Source organism: Sus scrofa, chromosome 5 (genome assembly GCF_054392235.1).
Source record: "Sus scrofa isolate SSC_HxYL_T2T_F1_AM1 chromosome 5, Sscrofa_HxYL_maternal_Yorkshire_Landrace_v2.0, whole genome shotgun sequence".
Lineage (NCBI taxonomy): Eukaryota > Metazoa > Chordata > Mammalia > Artiodactyla > Suidae > Sus > Sus scrofa.
Genome location: NC_139387.1, coordinates 78,284,273 through 78,300,676, shown reverse-complemented (window position 1 = coordinate 78,300,676; position 16,404 = coordinate 78,284,273). Strand labels below are relative to the sequence as shown.

The 16,404-nt window shown below is 35.9% G+C and overlaps 1 protein-coding gene across 2 annotated transcripts in view; it reads left to right on the top strand.

The window, feature by feature from the left end:
- Positions 1–13,785, top strand: part of SLC2A13 (solute carrier family 2 member 13) — a 381,257-nt gene extending 367,472 nt beyond the window's left edge. For both annotated transcript variants that reach the window (XM_021092534.2, XM_084957209.1), the window contains exon 10: positions 8,614–13,785. In XM_021092534.2, the coding sequence (XP_020948193.1) occupies positions 8,614–8,840 (227 nt within the window). In that variant the 3' untranslated portion in view covers positions 8,841–13,785. The remainder of the gene's footprint in view (positions 1–8,613) is intronic.
- The last annotated feature ends 2,619 nt before the right edge of the window (positions 13,786–16,404 follow it).

The window sequence follows — 16,404 nt, the reverse complement described above, 5'->3', positions numbered from 1 at the left end:
TATAGCCTATTTTCTTGTTTCATATGACCTAAAGTTTTGATTCCTTCCTAAACTACTCCCTAGAAAGGTCTACCATGGACCCCACTCAATAATGTTTATTATTAAAGTTCTCTAAAATGTCTCTAGTATATCACTTTAAGTATAGCATATGTGACTAAATAGTTCTGTCAGTGAGCATTATATCAAAGTTCCTGTGCTGAAGAACTGAAATTCAATCATACATAGTCTTTGATTCCTCATTTGTATAACACAGTTAAATATTTGTTTTAATCTGAAACTTAATATAGAACTCTCATAACATTTATTTCTTTTAGAATAAAGCTGAGGAGTATCTGCACTGTTTAACAATCCTGACAGACTTGTTACAGACATTTTTTTCACTTTCATTTCAAGAATAATTAAGAAACTGAGTTACATAATCGACTTGCCTTTTACATGGAGCAGGCTGTAGCGTCTCAGGCCCTGCCCACACTGCTAAGCCCACTTACATGGTTATGGCATTTCCCTGCTTTAGATTCTTAAGTTTTTATAAAAGGATCTAGTATTTTAATAAAATTTTCTTAATGTCATTTGGCTTTGGGAATATGGTTCACACACAAGAAACTGTATGGCCTTTAAGGGTTTTCCTAATCTGGGGATTAAGATGGTGGAATAGAAGGACTGGCACTCACCTTCTCTCATAAAAACAACAAAATTACAACCAAATGCTGAACAACCTTCAACCAAATGAACTGCAAATTTTCAAAAAGATATCCTACTCCAGAAGACAAAGAGGAGGCCACATCAAGACTGTAGGAGGGATGATTACACAATATTAGCAACCCCATATCTGCCAGGTGGGCAGCCCACAGACTGTAAAGTTAACTGTTATCAGAGAGACTCACCTACAGGAGTGAAAGTTCTGAGCACCACGTCAGGTCCCCACACCTGGGGATCTGGCATTGGGAGAAAAAGCCCCTGGAGATTCTGGCACTGAAGGCCAGTGGGGCTTGTGCACAGGAGCTCGATGAGACTGGGGGAAACAGAGACCCCATTCTTGAAAGGTGCACAGTGGCTTTCACGTGCACTCGGTCTCTGGGCAAAGGAGAAGCTCCATAGGAATCTGAGTCAGACCTGACTGCAGTTCTTAGAAGATCCGGGAAAATGGGGTGACTGTGGCTTGTTGTGCAGGAATGACATTGGAGGCAAAGGTCTGAGGAATATTCATCAGTGTGTGTTCCTCTAGAGGTAGCCATTTGGGGAAAATCTAGCCCCATTTGTCGGCACTGAGAAGCCAAGGCCAAACAATAATCTAGGTGGGATCACAGCCCCATACATCAGTAAACAGGCTGCCTAAAGATCCAATCCCCCCAGGCACAGCCACTTCTAATCTCACCAAGAGACAAAGCCCCACCTGCCAGAGGGATAAAAATGAGCCCAACATACCACTGGGCAGGCACCAGTCCCTCCCATCAGGAAGCCTACAGCAAGCCCCTGTACCAACTTCAGCCACAAGGGGGCGGACATCAGAAGCAAGAGAGGCTACAATTCTATTGTCTGCAAAAAGGAGACCACCCCAAAAACCTATAAAAATGAAAAGGCAGAGAACTGTAACTCAAAAAGGGAGCACGAAAAAAAAGAAAAACAGCTAAGTGATCTGGAGATTATTAGCCTCCAGGAAAAAGACTAGACTGATGATAGTGAAGATGATGCAAGATATGGGAAATTAACTGGAGGCAAAGATTGATAATTTACAGCAAACAGTGAGCAAAGAAAGACGAGATTTAAAATTTAAGCAAGCAGAGATGCAAAATGCAACAACTGAAATTAAAAATTCATTAGAAGCAACCAATAGCAGAATACAGGAGGCAGAAGAACAAATAAGCAAGGTGGAGGATAGACTAGTGGAAATCACTGATACAAAACAGAAAAGAGAAAAAAGATTGTAAAGAAATGAAGACAGTCTCAGAGAACTCTGAGACAAAGTTAAACACACCAACATTAGTATTATAGCAGTGCCAGAAGGAGAAGAGAGAGAGAAAGGGACAGAAAAAATATTCCAAGAGATAATAGCTGCAAACTTCCCTAACATGGGAAAGGAACCACACACTCAAATCCAGGAAACACAACAATAAAATAAACCCAAGGAGGAATATCCGAAGACCTAATAATCAAACTGACCAAAATTAAAGACAGAAAATACTGAAAGCAGCTAGGGAGAAGAAACAAATAACATACAAGGGAACCCCAATAAGGTTATCAGCAGATTTTTCAGCAGAAACTTTGCAGGCCAGAAGGGAGTGGCAAGATATACTTAACATGATGAAAGGAAAAAACCTCCAACCAAGATTACTTTACCCAGCAAGGCTCTCATTCATATTTGAAGGAGAAATTAAAAGCTTTACAGATAAGCAAAAGCTAAGAGACTTCAGCAACACTAAGCCAGCTTTATAACAAATACTAAAGGAACTTTTCTAGGTAGAAAAGGCCACAACCAGAAACAAACAAAAAACACAAATGACAAGGCTCACTAGTAAAAGCATATATACAGTAAAGGTAGGAAATTGTCTGGGCACAAATGTGCTACCAAAATCAGAAATCTTGAGAAGAGGAGGGTACAAATTCAGGACACTGGAAATACACTTGCAATTAAGAGACCAACAACTTAAAACAATCTCGCTTATATATAGACCCCTATATCAAAATTTCAGGGTAACTGCAAACCAAAAATCTACAATGAGGAGTTCCCGTCATGGCTCAGTAGTTAACGAATCCGACTAGGAACCATGAGGTTGCAGGTTCGATCCCTTGCCTTGCTCAGTGGGTTAAGGATCCAGCTTTGCCATGAGCTGTGGTGTAGGTTGCAGACACGGCTTGGATCCTGCATTGCTGTGGCTCTGGCGTAGGCCGGCGGCTACAGCTCTGATTTGACCCCTAGCCTGGGAACCTCCATATGACGCAGAAGCGGCCCCAGAAAAGGCAAAAAAGACCAAAAAAAAAAAAAAATCTACAATTGATACACAAAAAGAAAAATCAACTAAAATATAATACTAAAGAGAGTCATCAAACCACAAGAGAAAACAAGAGGAGATGGGAAGAAAAAAGAACAAAAGCAAATCTAAAACATTTAATAAAATGGCAATAAGAACATACATATCAATAATTGCCTTAAATGTAAATGGACTAAATGCCCCAAACAAAAGATATAGACTGGGAGTTCCCATCGTGGCGCTGTGGTTAACGAATCCGACTAGGAACCATGAGGTTGTGGGTTCGATCCCCAGCCTTGCTCAGTGGGTTGAGGATTCGGTGTTGCCGTGAGCTGTGGTGTAGGTTGCAGACACGGCTCGGATCCCGCATTGCTGTGGCTCTGGTGTAGGCCGGTGGCCACAGCTACAATTCGACCCCTAGACTGGGAACCTCCATATGCTGCAGGAAGTGGCCCTAGAAAAGGCAAAAAGACCAAAAAAAATTTTTAAAAAAAGATATAGACTGGATGGATGGATATAAAAACAAGGTCCACATATATGCTGTTTTCAGGAGACCCACTTCACTTCCAGGGACACATACAAACTGAAAGTGAGAGGATGGAAGAAAATATTCCATGCAAATGGGAATCAAAAGAAAGCTGAAATAGCAATACTCATATCAGACAAAATAGAACTTAAGGAATATTACAAGAGACAAGGAAGGACATTATGTAATGATCAAAGAATCGAACAGGAAGATAGAACAATTGTAAATATATATGCATCCAACACAGGATCACCTCAATATATAATGCAACTGCTAACAACCTTAAAAGGACAAATCAACAATAACACAATAATAGTTGCGGACTTGAATACCCCCTTATAGCAATGGACAGATCATCCAGACAGGAAATCAACAAGGAAACACAGGCTGTAAATGAAGCATTAGACCAGATGCACTTAATACGTATTTGTAGGACATTCCATCCAAAAGTTACAGAATATACATTCTTCGCAAGTGCACACAGAGCATTCTCTAGGACTGATCACATTCCAGGCCACAAATCAAGCCTCGGAAAATTTAAGAAAATTGAAATTATACCAAGCATCTTTTCTGACCACAACGCTATATGACTGGAAATCAACAACAAGAAAACAACTACAAAAAAACACAGACACGCAGAGACTAAACAACATGCTACTAAACAATCAATGGATCACTGAAGAAATCAAAGAGGAAATTAAAAAATACCTAGAAGCAAATGACAACAAAGATACAACACTCCACAACCTATAGGATGCAGCAAAAGCAATTCTAAGAGGGAAGTTTATAGCAATACAAGCCAACCTCAGGAAACAAGAAAAAGTTCTAATAAACAACCTAATTTTACATCTAAAGCAGCTAGAGAGGGAAGAACAGACAAGACCTAAAGTTGGCAGAAGGAAAGAAATCATAAAGATCAGAGCAGAAATAAATGAAATAGAAATGAAGAAAACCGTAGAAAAGATTAGTAAAACTAAAAGCTGGTTCTTTGAAAAGATCAAAAAAAAAAAAAAAATTGATAGGGAGTTCCTGTAGTGGTACGGTGGTTAACAAATCCAACTAGGAACCATGAGGTTGCGAGTTTGATCCCTGGCCTTGTTCAGTGGGTAGGGGATCTGGCATTGCAGTGAGTTGTGGTATAGGTCGCAGACGCGGCTCAGATCCCATGTTGCTGTGGTTCTGGCATAGGCCAGTGGCTACAGCTCTGATTCGACCCCTAGCCTGGGAACCTCCATATGCCGTGGGAAGCGGCCCTAGAAAAGGCAAAAAAAAAAAGCCAAAAGAAAAAAAAATTTGATAAACCCTTAGCCAGACTTATCAAGAAAAAAAGAGGACTCGAGTCAATAAAATTGGAAATGAAGAAGTTACAATGGACATCACAGAAGTACAAAGAACCGTAAGAGACTACTATATTCAAGTATACACCAATAAAATGGACAACCTAGAAAAAAATGGATAAATTCTTAGAAACATACAATCTTTCAAGAATAAAGCAAGACGAAATAGAAAAGATGAACAGACCAATCACAAGTACTGAAATTGAAACTGTGATTTAAAAACTTCCAACAAACAAAAGTCCAGGACCAGATGGCTTCACAGGTGAATTCTATCAAACATTTAGAGAAAAGTTAACACCTCTCCTGAAACTATCCCAAAAAATTGCAGAGGAAGGAACTCTCAAACTCATTCTATGAGGACATCATCAGCCTCACACCAAAACCAGACAAAGATACCCTTCTTTGATCCAGGGGGAACAGTCCCACTCCTGGGCCTATCCAGAGAAAACCATGACTCAAAAAGATGCATGTAGTCCAGTGTTCATTGCAGCACTGTATACAATAGCCAAGACAAGACATGGGAACAACCTAAACATCCATCGGCAGAGAAGTGGATCAAGAAGATATGCTACATATTCACAATGGAATGTTACTCAGCCATTAAAAGGAAAGAAATAATGGCATTTGCAGCAACCTGGATGGACCTAGAAATTATCATGCTAGGTGAAGTCAGTCAGACAGAGAGATACCAACATCATATGCTATCACTTACATGTGGAATCTAAAAAAAGGACACAATGAACTTCTTTGTAGAACAGACACTGACTCACAGACTTTGAAAAGCTTATGGTTTCCAAATGAGACAGGTTGGGGGTGGGGGGGGGAGATGCACCGGGGTTTAGGATGGAAATGCTATAAAAATTGGGTTGTTATGATCATTGTACAGCTATCAATGTAATAAAATTTATTGCATAATTTACAGAAAGACAAGAAAAAAAAAAAGAATCTTCCTAAACCAAGTGCTTTTAACTGTAGGAGTTTAGCACTATCATTGTATTACTTCTAATCATGCCACAATTCCCAAATTGTGAAAGATGATGAATATTTTTTCAATATTATATTTCATAAAGCCAGACTATGTTCACTCAGATGTTTTAGAGTTTAGTAGCCTGGTTTAGTCTAAAATGCTTTACCTCCAAACTTATTTTTTTCTGGATTATCATCATGATTACCAGCCTTTCTTTGTCCCTCTCCACCAAAGATCCCATTTATTTTCTTACCTCCACAGTTTTGCTTGTCTGTAATCAGAACACAGGACTTCCTTTCACTTTTTTTCTCAAAAATTCCACATTCTCCAAGAGGTGGTTTGTCAGTATCACCCTTTGGATCAAAAACATTCCTGGTTTATTAGTCATGGCAACTAATAATAACTTTTTAATATTTTTCATTGTTATTTCCCCAATACAACTTTTTTTCTACTGTACAGCATGGTGACCCAGTTACACATACATGTATACATTCTTTTTTCTCCCATTATCATGCTCCCTAGTCATTTAGTAGAATTTAATAATGCTATCACTGTTTTGAGCAAATAATATCCAAAATTCTAATAGCCATGTAACACACATTCTCTCTATTCTTTGCAGTTTGGTCAAGGAGGAATTATTTTCCCTGTTAGATCAGGAAACTAAGGTCAAGACGATTTAAGTAACTGCACAGGGATCCAGCCTGCAGCACTTTGTGACTCTCAGATCTATACTCCCTACAGAGCCATGGTGCCTCTGTCTCACTGTCACACTGAGCTGTGCATGCCAGATGAACTATTATGTTCTGATTATTTAGCAAATCTAAGACATAAAATTATATAAACTTGTAGTATTTATGAACCAAACTGAAATGAAGTAAAAGAGTCCTGTATTTTTAAATGGAGTGTATTTTTATTAGAGAAAGAGAATTTTACTTCTGTTAATTCCAGTTCAAGAATTATATAACATCTGGTCACTTAATCTAACAAACTGTGTTTTGATTTAGTCAACCCTTTCATATTTTTTCTAATATCTCTATTTCCCTTTTATTTTCTTACGGCTTGTCATTCCACAGAGCAGAAGCTTTGGGATGGCCGATTCAGCAGTAATTTTTCTCTGTAGTTTTTCTTGAGCCTTCCCAAGAAATGTTTCTGTACATAGTACTGAAATGATTATAGGATTATAAGTCTTTAAAAAAGTAGTCTTAGTAATATCTTTCTACTCCCTATAATGATTCAGAACTGAGAAATATTATTCGGTTCTTTAATTGCTGTGCTATTCAGCTTAAGGCTTAACTTTCAAATATATCTTTTTGTTGTCTAGTTTAGCCCTTTGTTTCAGATCTGCTACCCAATGTTGTCCATCTGGCAGTCAGCAAGCATACATTCATTCTCTAGACCCTCCAATGGTGTCAGCACTGTACAAGGAACCCAAAGACAAGCCACAGACTCTGTCCTTGAGGATACCATTTTTGCTGGTCTCCTCTCAAGCATCTTATAACCATCTCTCCTCACCTGGTCCTGATTTGGGTTGTAAAACTTAATGAATTATAATTTAAACCATAAAGTTAAATAGCTGAGAAACCATCTTCTTTTACTTCATAGGGAAACTGAGGTCCAGAGAGGAGGTTAAATGACTATCTAGAAGTCACAGAGCAAAACTGAAACCCAGATCTTCCAACTCCCAATCCAATATTCTTTTTTCAACCAGTAGTTTCTTCAACACTAGTTTGTCCTTTTCTTTCCTGCAAATCATATACAGGATGCTCTGGACTGAAGGCCTAAAATTAAGCAAAGACTCCATTATAGTTACTTGTTCTCCACCATCAAAAGTAAAAGCATAAGTTCTCTATTTAAATAGGGAATTAGATTATAAAGGAAGGCAAGATGGAAATTTGTAGAGGATACGCACAAGTCACATACTCATATCTTATCCATCTAAGCTTGCTGTATGGACACTTAGGAAACACACCAGAAACTATTTATGTCTTTGCGATTGTGCTGCATGGACACATGTAATCTTACAGCAAAACAAAATTCTCTGACCTCATGAAACTTACATTCTACTGGAAGGAAACAAAACAAATCATTAAGCTTTATAGATCTTTGATGGTGATAAGTGCTATGGACACACACACACACACACACACAAATGGACTATAGAGGTCTAAGAGAAGGAATGGGAGACTAGTTAAGAGACTACTGCAGTAGTACAGGTGACAGAGAATGGCTTTTAGACCAGAGATATTAGTGGGATGGTGATAAGTGGTCATCTTCAGATTGAATTTGAAGGTAGATCCCACAGGATTTCCTAACAGATTGAATATTGGGTGGGAGATTAAGAGAAAATTCACAGTTGACTCCCAGACTTTGGACATTGACTCATGAATTCAGCAATGTCATCACTGAATGCGGTTCTGGAAATGCAAGATAAGTGAGAATTCCCCTCAGATTGCCTCCAGTCTGGTAGGCAAGACACAAATCTATTCACACATAATTATACTACTTCTTGGTTGTTATATATCACTTTGCCTCTGCAAAGTGTTGTGAAAGCACAGTTAACTCTACCGGGGAAAGAGAGGAAAGACTTCAAAGCAGAAGTTACTTATGAGCTTGGTCTGTCATTCTTCCTGAGTTTGGCATTACATGACTTGAATTTAGATGGATAATTTGCATTATATTTACTGCATTAGAATAATTAAACTCGGCTGGAAGCAGTTTTTTGGTTCCATTTCAGACCAAGTCATGCACGAGTGACCAGAAAGCAAAGTTAAAATTAAGTATCCATTCCAACATATATATTATTTTCCATTGCAGGAGCCTTCTTCCTCTATGCTGGATTCGCTGCTATGGGTCTCCTTTTCATCTATGGCTGTCTTCCTGAGACCAAAGGGAAAAAATTAGAGGAAATTGAATCACTGTTTGACAACAGGCTGTGTACATGTGGTGCTTCAGATTCTGATGAAGGGAGATACATTGAATATATCCGAGTGAAGGGAAGTAACTATCATCTTTCTGACAATGATGCTTCTGATGTGGAATAATTGTCAGCTACTGATATATTTAGTTATTTAAACAAACTTGGGAGAGAAGAACAGCAATTGGTGACCTCACTGCCCTGCTTTTAATCTGCTTCTTTCCAGTCTAGTTTTGAATGACTTCAGATTCTAGAATATTTGAGTCCAAGGAAGATATGACCATAATGACATTTTTTTCACAAGCAGAGACGTAAAAAAAAAAAAAATTAGAGATTTTAAACTAATAATTATTGAACAAACGTGTATAATTCCTTCCTGAGATAGTTTTAAATGAATATTGTACTCAGTGACTTCAGTGATAGCCTTTCTTCCTAAGACCATATATAATTATTAGTGACAATCGAGTCAGTGCTAATCTAGCCAAATCATATATGTATGATGTCCTTACAGCAAACGATTCTGGGATATGGTCCAAAGGTATTTTCTGTCAAAGCATGGCCTGTGGGCCCAAAATTTTCCTAAGGACAGGGAGCTTTACCTATGATCAGCTCTTAGAAAGTAAATTCCATTTAAGCTTTCATCAACAAATCGCAAAGTGCCTCCTACCAGGGCACAGCTGTCCTTACATCCTTTGGAGTCCATATTTTGGTTTCTCTCTCCAAATCAAATCTTGAAAGTTCCCTAGAAACTGACTCTGTACACGATCTTTTGAAGCAGGTCTTTTAGGGTTTATTTTCCTACATATTTTTTGCATCATTGATAAGTACACATTTGCACAGATAAGCTAGCAAGTTTTGATAAGTATATTTTATTGCTAGAAAGTAAGAAAGAAAAGATTTTTATGGACCTTAAAGATTTTTAACCCTGACTGAGTTAGTCATTTAGGTATGCAACTATAAACACAAAATAGCACTAGATCTTCAGCTGTATTTCAGGGTCAGCTTTTGTTCATGCCAAATCACCTGATACTCACCACGCCTTCACTCATCAACTCTGGAGTCCTACTATTTGTGCCTTCATTTGTGTTATATAAATAGCAGACTATTTTTGCCCTTCTTTTAATCAAAGATTTCTGAAACAAGAAAGGAAGGAAAAAAAAAAAACAGCGACAGAAACAATCCTGCTGTTACTGATGTTTGTTTAATTAAGCAGAGGAATTTCTATTTTTCTTAACTTTTTATTAACTCTTCCTAAGGGAACTGTCACATTTTATTACTTGATGGTACTTGCCTTTTTTTTTTTAAGTTTAGAGCATAAACTGCTTTTTATGTTGCACACCCATTCTCATTTTCCCTGAAAATTTATATATAAAAAGATACATAATTTGTGGATGTTTCCTTTTCTCATGCTTGGCTTGGATTTTTTTCCTTCTTGTCTGAAAATTGAGATTTCTACTAGAACAGATTAATGGTTCTCATATAGCACATGTCTTTAAGAAATGCTGACTTACTACATTTCTACAGTATCTTTACTAAGTGTTCATTGGTTTTTATGCTCACTCATCAGTAAACTGTCATTTTTGCTCATATATTAAGAACTTTATAGTATGTACAGAATCACCCACAAAATTACTTGCTAGTTCCAATGAAAATATGAATGACTCTTCTTGGCTCTAAACACCTAATAAGGTACTCTGGAGTGAAAAGGTAGCTCTCTCCAAATTCAGTATGTCTCTGCCAGCCTCCAAGATAGTTTGGTCTCTTAAAGTCTGCCTTGTTTGTATCACAGTTATCAAAACTGTGGATGTAGCCAAGGAGGTTCATTCTCTAAACCTAAAAATCCTTCAGCCAAAAAAAAAAAAAAAAAGTTTTCTCCGTCTGATCATTTCATGTAATTCAAAAAAAAAATACTTTAGAGCATTTTTTTCCCCTTGAATTAGGTGCTTTGACAATTGATATCTGGGGGGGGGGGTGTTAATATTGATTTTTCTGCAGAAAAGCAGATATGCTTTAATAGAGAAAATTATTATTCTATGGATATTTCTTATCCAATAAGAAATTTCTTATCTGTGTAATATTTCACACAGGTAAAGTTAAGTGGAAAATGAACTACTGTGTGGTAAAATCAGAACATGATGGGGAGAAAAAGTATTTAGACCAATAAAATGATCTCTTTATAAATTTGTTTTCCTGATTTATCCAAATAATCACCTCAGTTCTTCTCTTTATGTATACATAGCCTTAACTAGATGCTTATATACTCAGCTGAGCTGAATGCACAGTAACTTTATCAAAGGAGCAGTGGACTCATTATTTCCTAAAGCAGAACATGGCCTATTCTCCCTGACATAAGCAAATGGTATTTTCAACTTTATATCTGTAAATGCACATAATAACAGGGAAAAATAGCCACAGTTCACTTCCCCTATTCTCCTCAATTCCTTCTGTAAAGGACTACTTTTTATTTATATAGTAATAAAGATAATATTCCATATCTTTGAAGTGCAAGACAGAGAGTCACAGTATAAGAATTATTTATAATTTTTTAATAACAACTACTTGAAAAGGAACCTTACAATTAGGGTATTATTTTTAGATTCAGTGAACATTTATAGTATATTAAAAATTAAATATATGAATTTTGCAAGTTTTTAATATTATGCACCTTTTAAGTTATCAGCATTTTTGGCTACCACTATCAACTTGAAATACATTCCATCTGAAATGTCATCAAGTATATATTTTATAGGACAATTAAAATATGGTATGATTTGAATTACCATTTAAAACACATTAAGCACCATGCTTTTAGCTAAAATTATAGGTTTCCTTCTAAACATGCTGCAGATTCAACAGAGGTATATTATAATTTAGGAAAGTACAGAAGAAGGTCATAACCCCTATTAACGCTTAGGTGGATGGCTGATGAGATCTGCACTAGACTTAGGAGAATGTCACATTTCATTTGTATCTGAACACATAGAGCTGAATGATATCAGATAGGTTTTAAAGATTTGGTATTAATATTTTTCTTAAATGTAAACATTCCTGATAATTTTGATTGTTGCACCTTAGTCAATAATTACCCAAGACATGATTATTAATGTATATGTAAAAGCTCTAAATTAAAATTAGATTTAAAAGTTAATATTTCCCTTTGTAATTTTGTTCCCAGTCAAATGGAATAGTTAGTTCCCTGATTTAAAAAATGCTGAGAATAAAATTCTATCAAGTGCTTTTCAGTGTCCACCTTTTCCATTTGTCCAGTATGAGTCTAATTTTAGTATAGAAATGTTAGTATATAAAAGTTTTAGTATATAAGAGTCTAAATATTATTTCTTAAGTTATTCACTCTAAAATGGGAAATCTAGCAAAGCAATGAATTTAGAAATTGTTTACTGTAATTTCAAAATCAGTTATCCAGAGGAAGAATTAACAGGAAAAATAGAAGTTGACAACTTATCCTTTTGCTTTTATATCAAAATGTAAAATTGAAATGTGTTATAATAATCCGTAGATCCTGGGGGGAGGATATTCTAAAAAATACTATTCAGATGTTATCTAAGAAGATCTCACAGTTTAATAACACTAATATATTTTATAAATACTGTAATACAGTAAGGGGAGTAGGAGGGTTGTTTTGACATTTATTTCAACACAGTAATCAAAAATAAAATGAATGTTTTGTAATAAACAGTTTTTTTTTTACCATTCTCCTAGTTATATAAATCTCAAATTATACTAAACACCTAACAGCCAACATGTATATGGATTTTGTAACATATTTTAAATCTTCAAATTCAGGCATTTTCACTATCTATGAGTAAAAGAATGACATACCAGACCAAGAGCAGAGAATTCATAATACGTACTATATACCAAAATGTATTAAACTGTGGAAAAAACTTAATAGCTCATGTGTTTCTTCTGACTAAAAAAAGATTCAAAATTGTTCGGGATTAATTTTAACATCCTGTTTTCTGTGACTTTCTATCGTTTGCTTAGCCTCATGTATAGTAATGTGAAGCTAATTTGATGAAGTGATTCAGGTTGTAGCAGCATGTCAATTTTCAGTATCTTCAGTTCTCCTGGGTGAGGAATATTGCTGCTATTTTCTAGAAAGAGCAATCTTTTAAAATGCCAAACAGCGAACTGCTATCAGCTCTCTTGAATAGAGAAGGAAATTTTTGTGTGTCAATAATCATCAGAGAGATATTTATGTTCAGAAGTACACAAAGCATTTTATCTCCTAATTTGTGAGTGTAAAATAATTCTTAATAATCTTTACTTTGTATAAAACACAGTCCATTGCAATTGAGTGATTTTTATCTATGAAATATTAAATACCTACCGTCACTTAGCAGGAATATTTAGATTTTAATTTTAGACAGTTAAGTCCATGTGTTTGATTTTGTCGTATCAATACAAATGAAAAAAAAATAAAGCTTCCAAGTACTTCAAATTAAAAATCTACCAATATTTTGTAAAGTTTTAAAATTATCAAATTTAATGTTATTCCATCTCATTTGAAGGTTAAAAAAAGATGAGACTTAACTCTAGCCAAAGGAGAAATTTATATTCTACATGTTCAAACTGGGTCCTAGCAACTTTTGGACTATATCTCACTTGATGTTATAGTATCTTTTATTTGTAATAAATGTTCAAATTTCTATTTAAAAGCTCAAATGTACATCTAGATTAAATGAAAACACAGTTTTATGCTTTTAAAATGTTTTCCAAAATGTATATTTTAATTTTTGAATGCATGTTATATAGTGTTTAACACTTCACGTCTTAGCAAATCCAATATAAATATTTATTCCTACATGTGATATATGAGAGATCTCTTGAAAATTATGAATATGTATCATTTCCTTCAAAGTCATTCTAGCTTAGAGCTGTATCAAAATTATTGTATATTTTATGGAGATTTAGTGATGTACATGTAAATGTTTTTTAAGTTATTTTATTGAAATTCAATCTTTACATAAAATTTAAATCTTTTTTTAAAAAAAAAGTGTCAGTGCCAGAACTGTAAATGAAAATAATCAAATAAAAGTTAAGACAATTCACTACTCATCTCCCTTGCACTTTTGTATTTTCTCCAATTCTCTTCCTTGGATTTTAGGATCTAGGTTACATAGTAAAAGCATCCACAAATATTACCTACCTCTATATATTTATGCAGTTCTACTCATTTTAGTGATTCTTTATATTTTTTGATCATGGATAAACTCAACTATAATTGTCCCAAAGAATTAGTCTAAATAGTAAATACAAAGCTTTGAAATGAAGTACTCAGAAACCTTGACATATTATTTCTTGTTGTTGTCAGAACCAGACAGTGACATGAACCATGATGTCCGATTGACAAGAAATATCTGTGGTATCTCTTTGTAAATGAAAACAACATACCTGCTGATGTCTAGTTGACAGTTCTTTTTGGAATTCTGCTCCTCTCCATTGCCATTCTGCCCCAACCATAGCTTTTATTAGCAAGCTTCATAGTATTTTATCTGGATGCCACCAGACTTATCTCCATGGTTAAGGTGTGCCATCCTGAGCCCAACTGTGGAACTAGCCTGAGGAGATCCTCTGAAGACTCTAGATCCGCTGTCATTCAAAGGCTTACAATGGAATTGCATCTTAAAACAAGAGCTGTGATGTCAGCAGGTAAGGCAAAAAATCCTGTCAAAATGGCCCTTGAAAACTCCATAAGTTATGCATAAAATATCCACTCATCTGAACATCTGAATAATGCAGTTCTTACCTGTATCAGTGGTCAGAAAAGTCCTCACTTAATTTTCCCATCTTGTGAGGTAAATGTTGTCATCCTTTCGTGGACACTAAAACTTAAGTTCAGAATATTTGGGGGACCTGCCCCAAATCACACACTAGGAAGTGTGTACAAAATTTTTCTCTGCAGTAATTACTCTACAGTCTTTATCTCTTGGTCCTCATTTGGAATGTCTTCTGGCCAAACCCATGCAGAAGGATTAAAAACCTGACATTGTGTTACTCCTGTGTTATAACTTAAAGGGAGTGAGAAAAAGAATCAGATACCTCCTTTTAACCCAGACTACTGACACAAATTTTGAAAATCTTTGATTTGGGGATTCTTCTCCAAATACAAAATAGTATACAGATGGTCCCCAACTTAAGGTGGTTCAACTTAATTCTTCCACTGTAAGAGGACATAAAATGACACATACTAAGTAGAAACACATTGATCTTTTCAATGTGGTATGATACTGTCTTATGATGCTGGACAAGGAAGCAAGTCACAGCTTCTAATCAGCCACATGATCAGGAGGGTAAACAAATGACATACTGATACCATTCTGTACCCATACCACCATTCAGTTTTCACTTTCAAAATAGTAATTCCATAAATTACATGAACTTGACACTTTACTATAAGCTTTGTGTTAAATGGTTTTGCCCAACTGTAGGCTAATGTAATGTGTCCTGAGCACATCTGAAGTATGCTAGGCTGAGCTATGATTAAGTTAGGTGTATGAAATGCGTTTTTAACTTAAGATGGGTTTGTCAGGATGTAACCCCCCAGAAGCTGAGAAACAATCTGTGCATTAAGAGATCAGACCAAAGCATATTGTCTAAGTTTGGATCCCAGCTTTTCCAATTACTGCCTGGTAACCTAAATTACTGAGTTACTCTTTCTCTGATGTTCCATTATAAAATGGAGATGTTGTTACTCTCCACCTCATATGTTGGGGGGGTCATTTAGTCGTGTAAAGCACTTTGAGGAAGGGCATATAAGTGCTGGATAACCATTGGCTCTTCTTAGTATCATCATCCATGTGCTTACCCTGATGCTGCTAAGGTCATGATGTCCAAAGCACAAGCAACATGCCTATAAATTAAGTCCCTGCTTGGGAACCACGACTAGGGGCAGGAACACATGGGCTTCTTTGACATAAGTCATACAGGCTGTGTGACTAGCAACCTGGCTCCCTGCTGACCACAATGGTTTGAGCTGATCTCTCTGACATCCCTCTTCATCTCTTTTTTTTGTGAGCATCTTCCTGAATGGCAGAGTTGATAAGAAGCATAACCTTTTCACAGCCTCCAGATTAACAGGATGTAATATACAATTTCTATTTCTGTGATCCCCTAGACATAAAATAATTTTGGAAAATATCACAGTTATTTAAATCCTTTTTAACATTTAAAAAATAATTTTGAAATGCTCTCCAAATGAAAACTGCCATTAACCCTTCACCAAGAGGCTATATTGAAATTAAACTCATACTCTTATAGATGCTACAAATTCAATATGAAATATTGAAGGCATTTCTTACCGCTAATATTTCACATACCTTTTCCATTAATAAAAAAAAAATTTCAGATATCACCATGCTAAGTAAATTTTTTCACATGAAAGAAAATATTGGCATGCTTCACTTTATCAGATGGATATTAATCTCACAAGACAGATTTAAGAGCAGTGGTTCGCAAAGTGTTGTCCCCAGACTAGTTGCACTAGTGTCACCTGTGAGTTTATTACAAATGCAAATTTGTGGTCTTCACCCAACCTACTGAATCGGAATCTCTGCGGATGTAGACTAGGACACTACCCTCTCCCAGCTCAGTCCAAAGAAACTTTTTTAAAAATATAATTGACATATGTAACACTGTATAAGTTGAAGATATACAATGTTATTCATCTA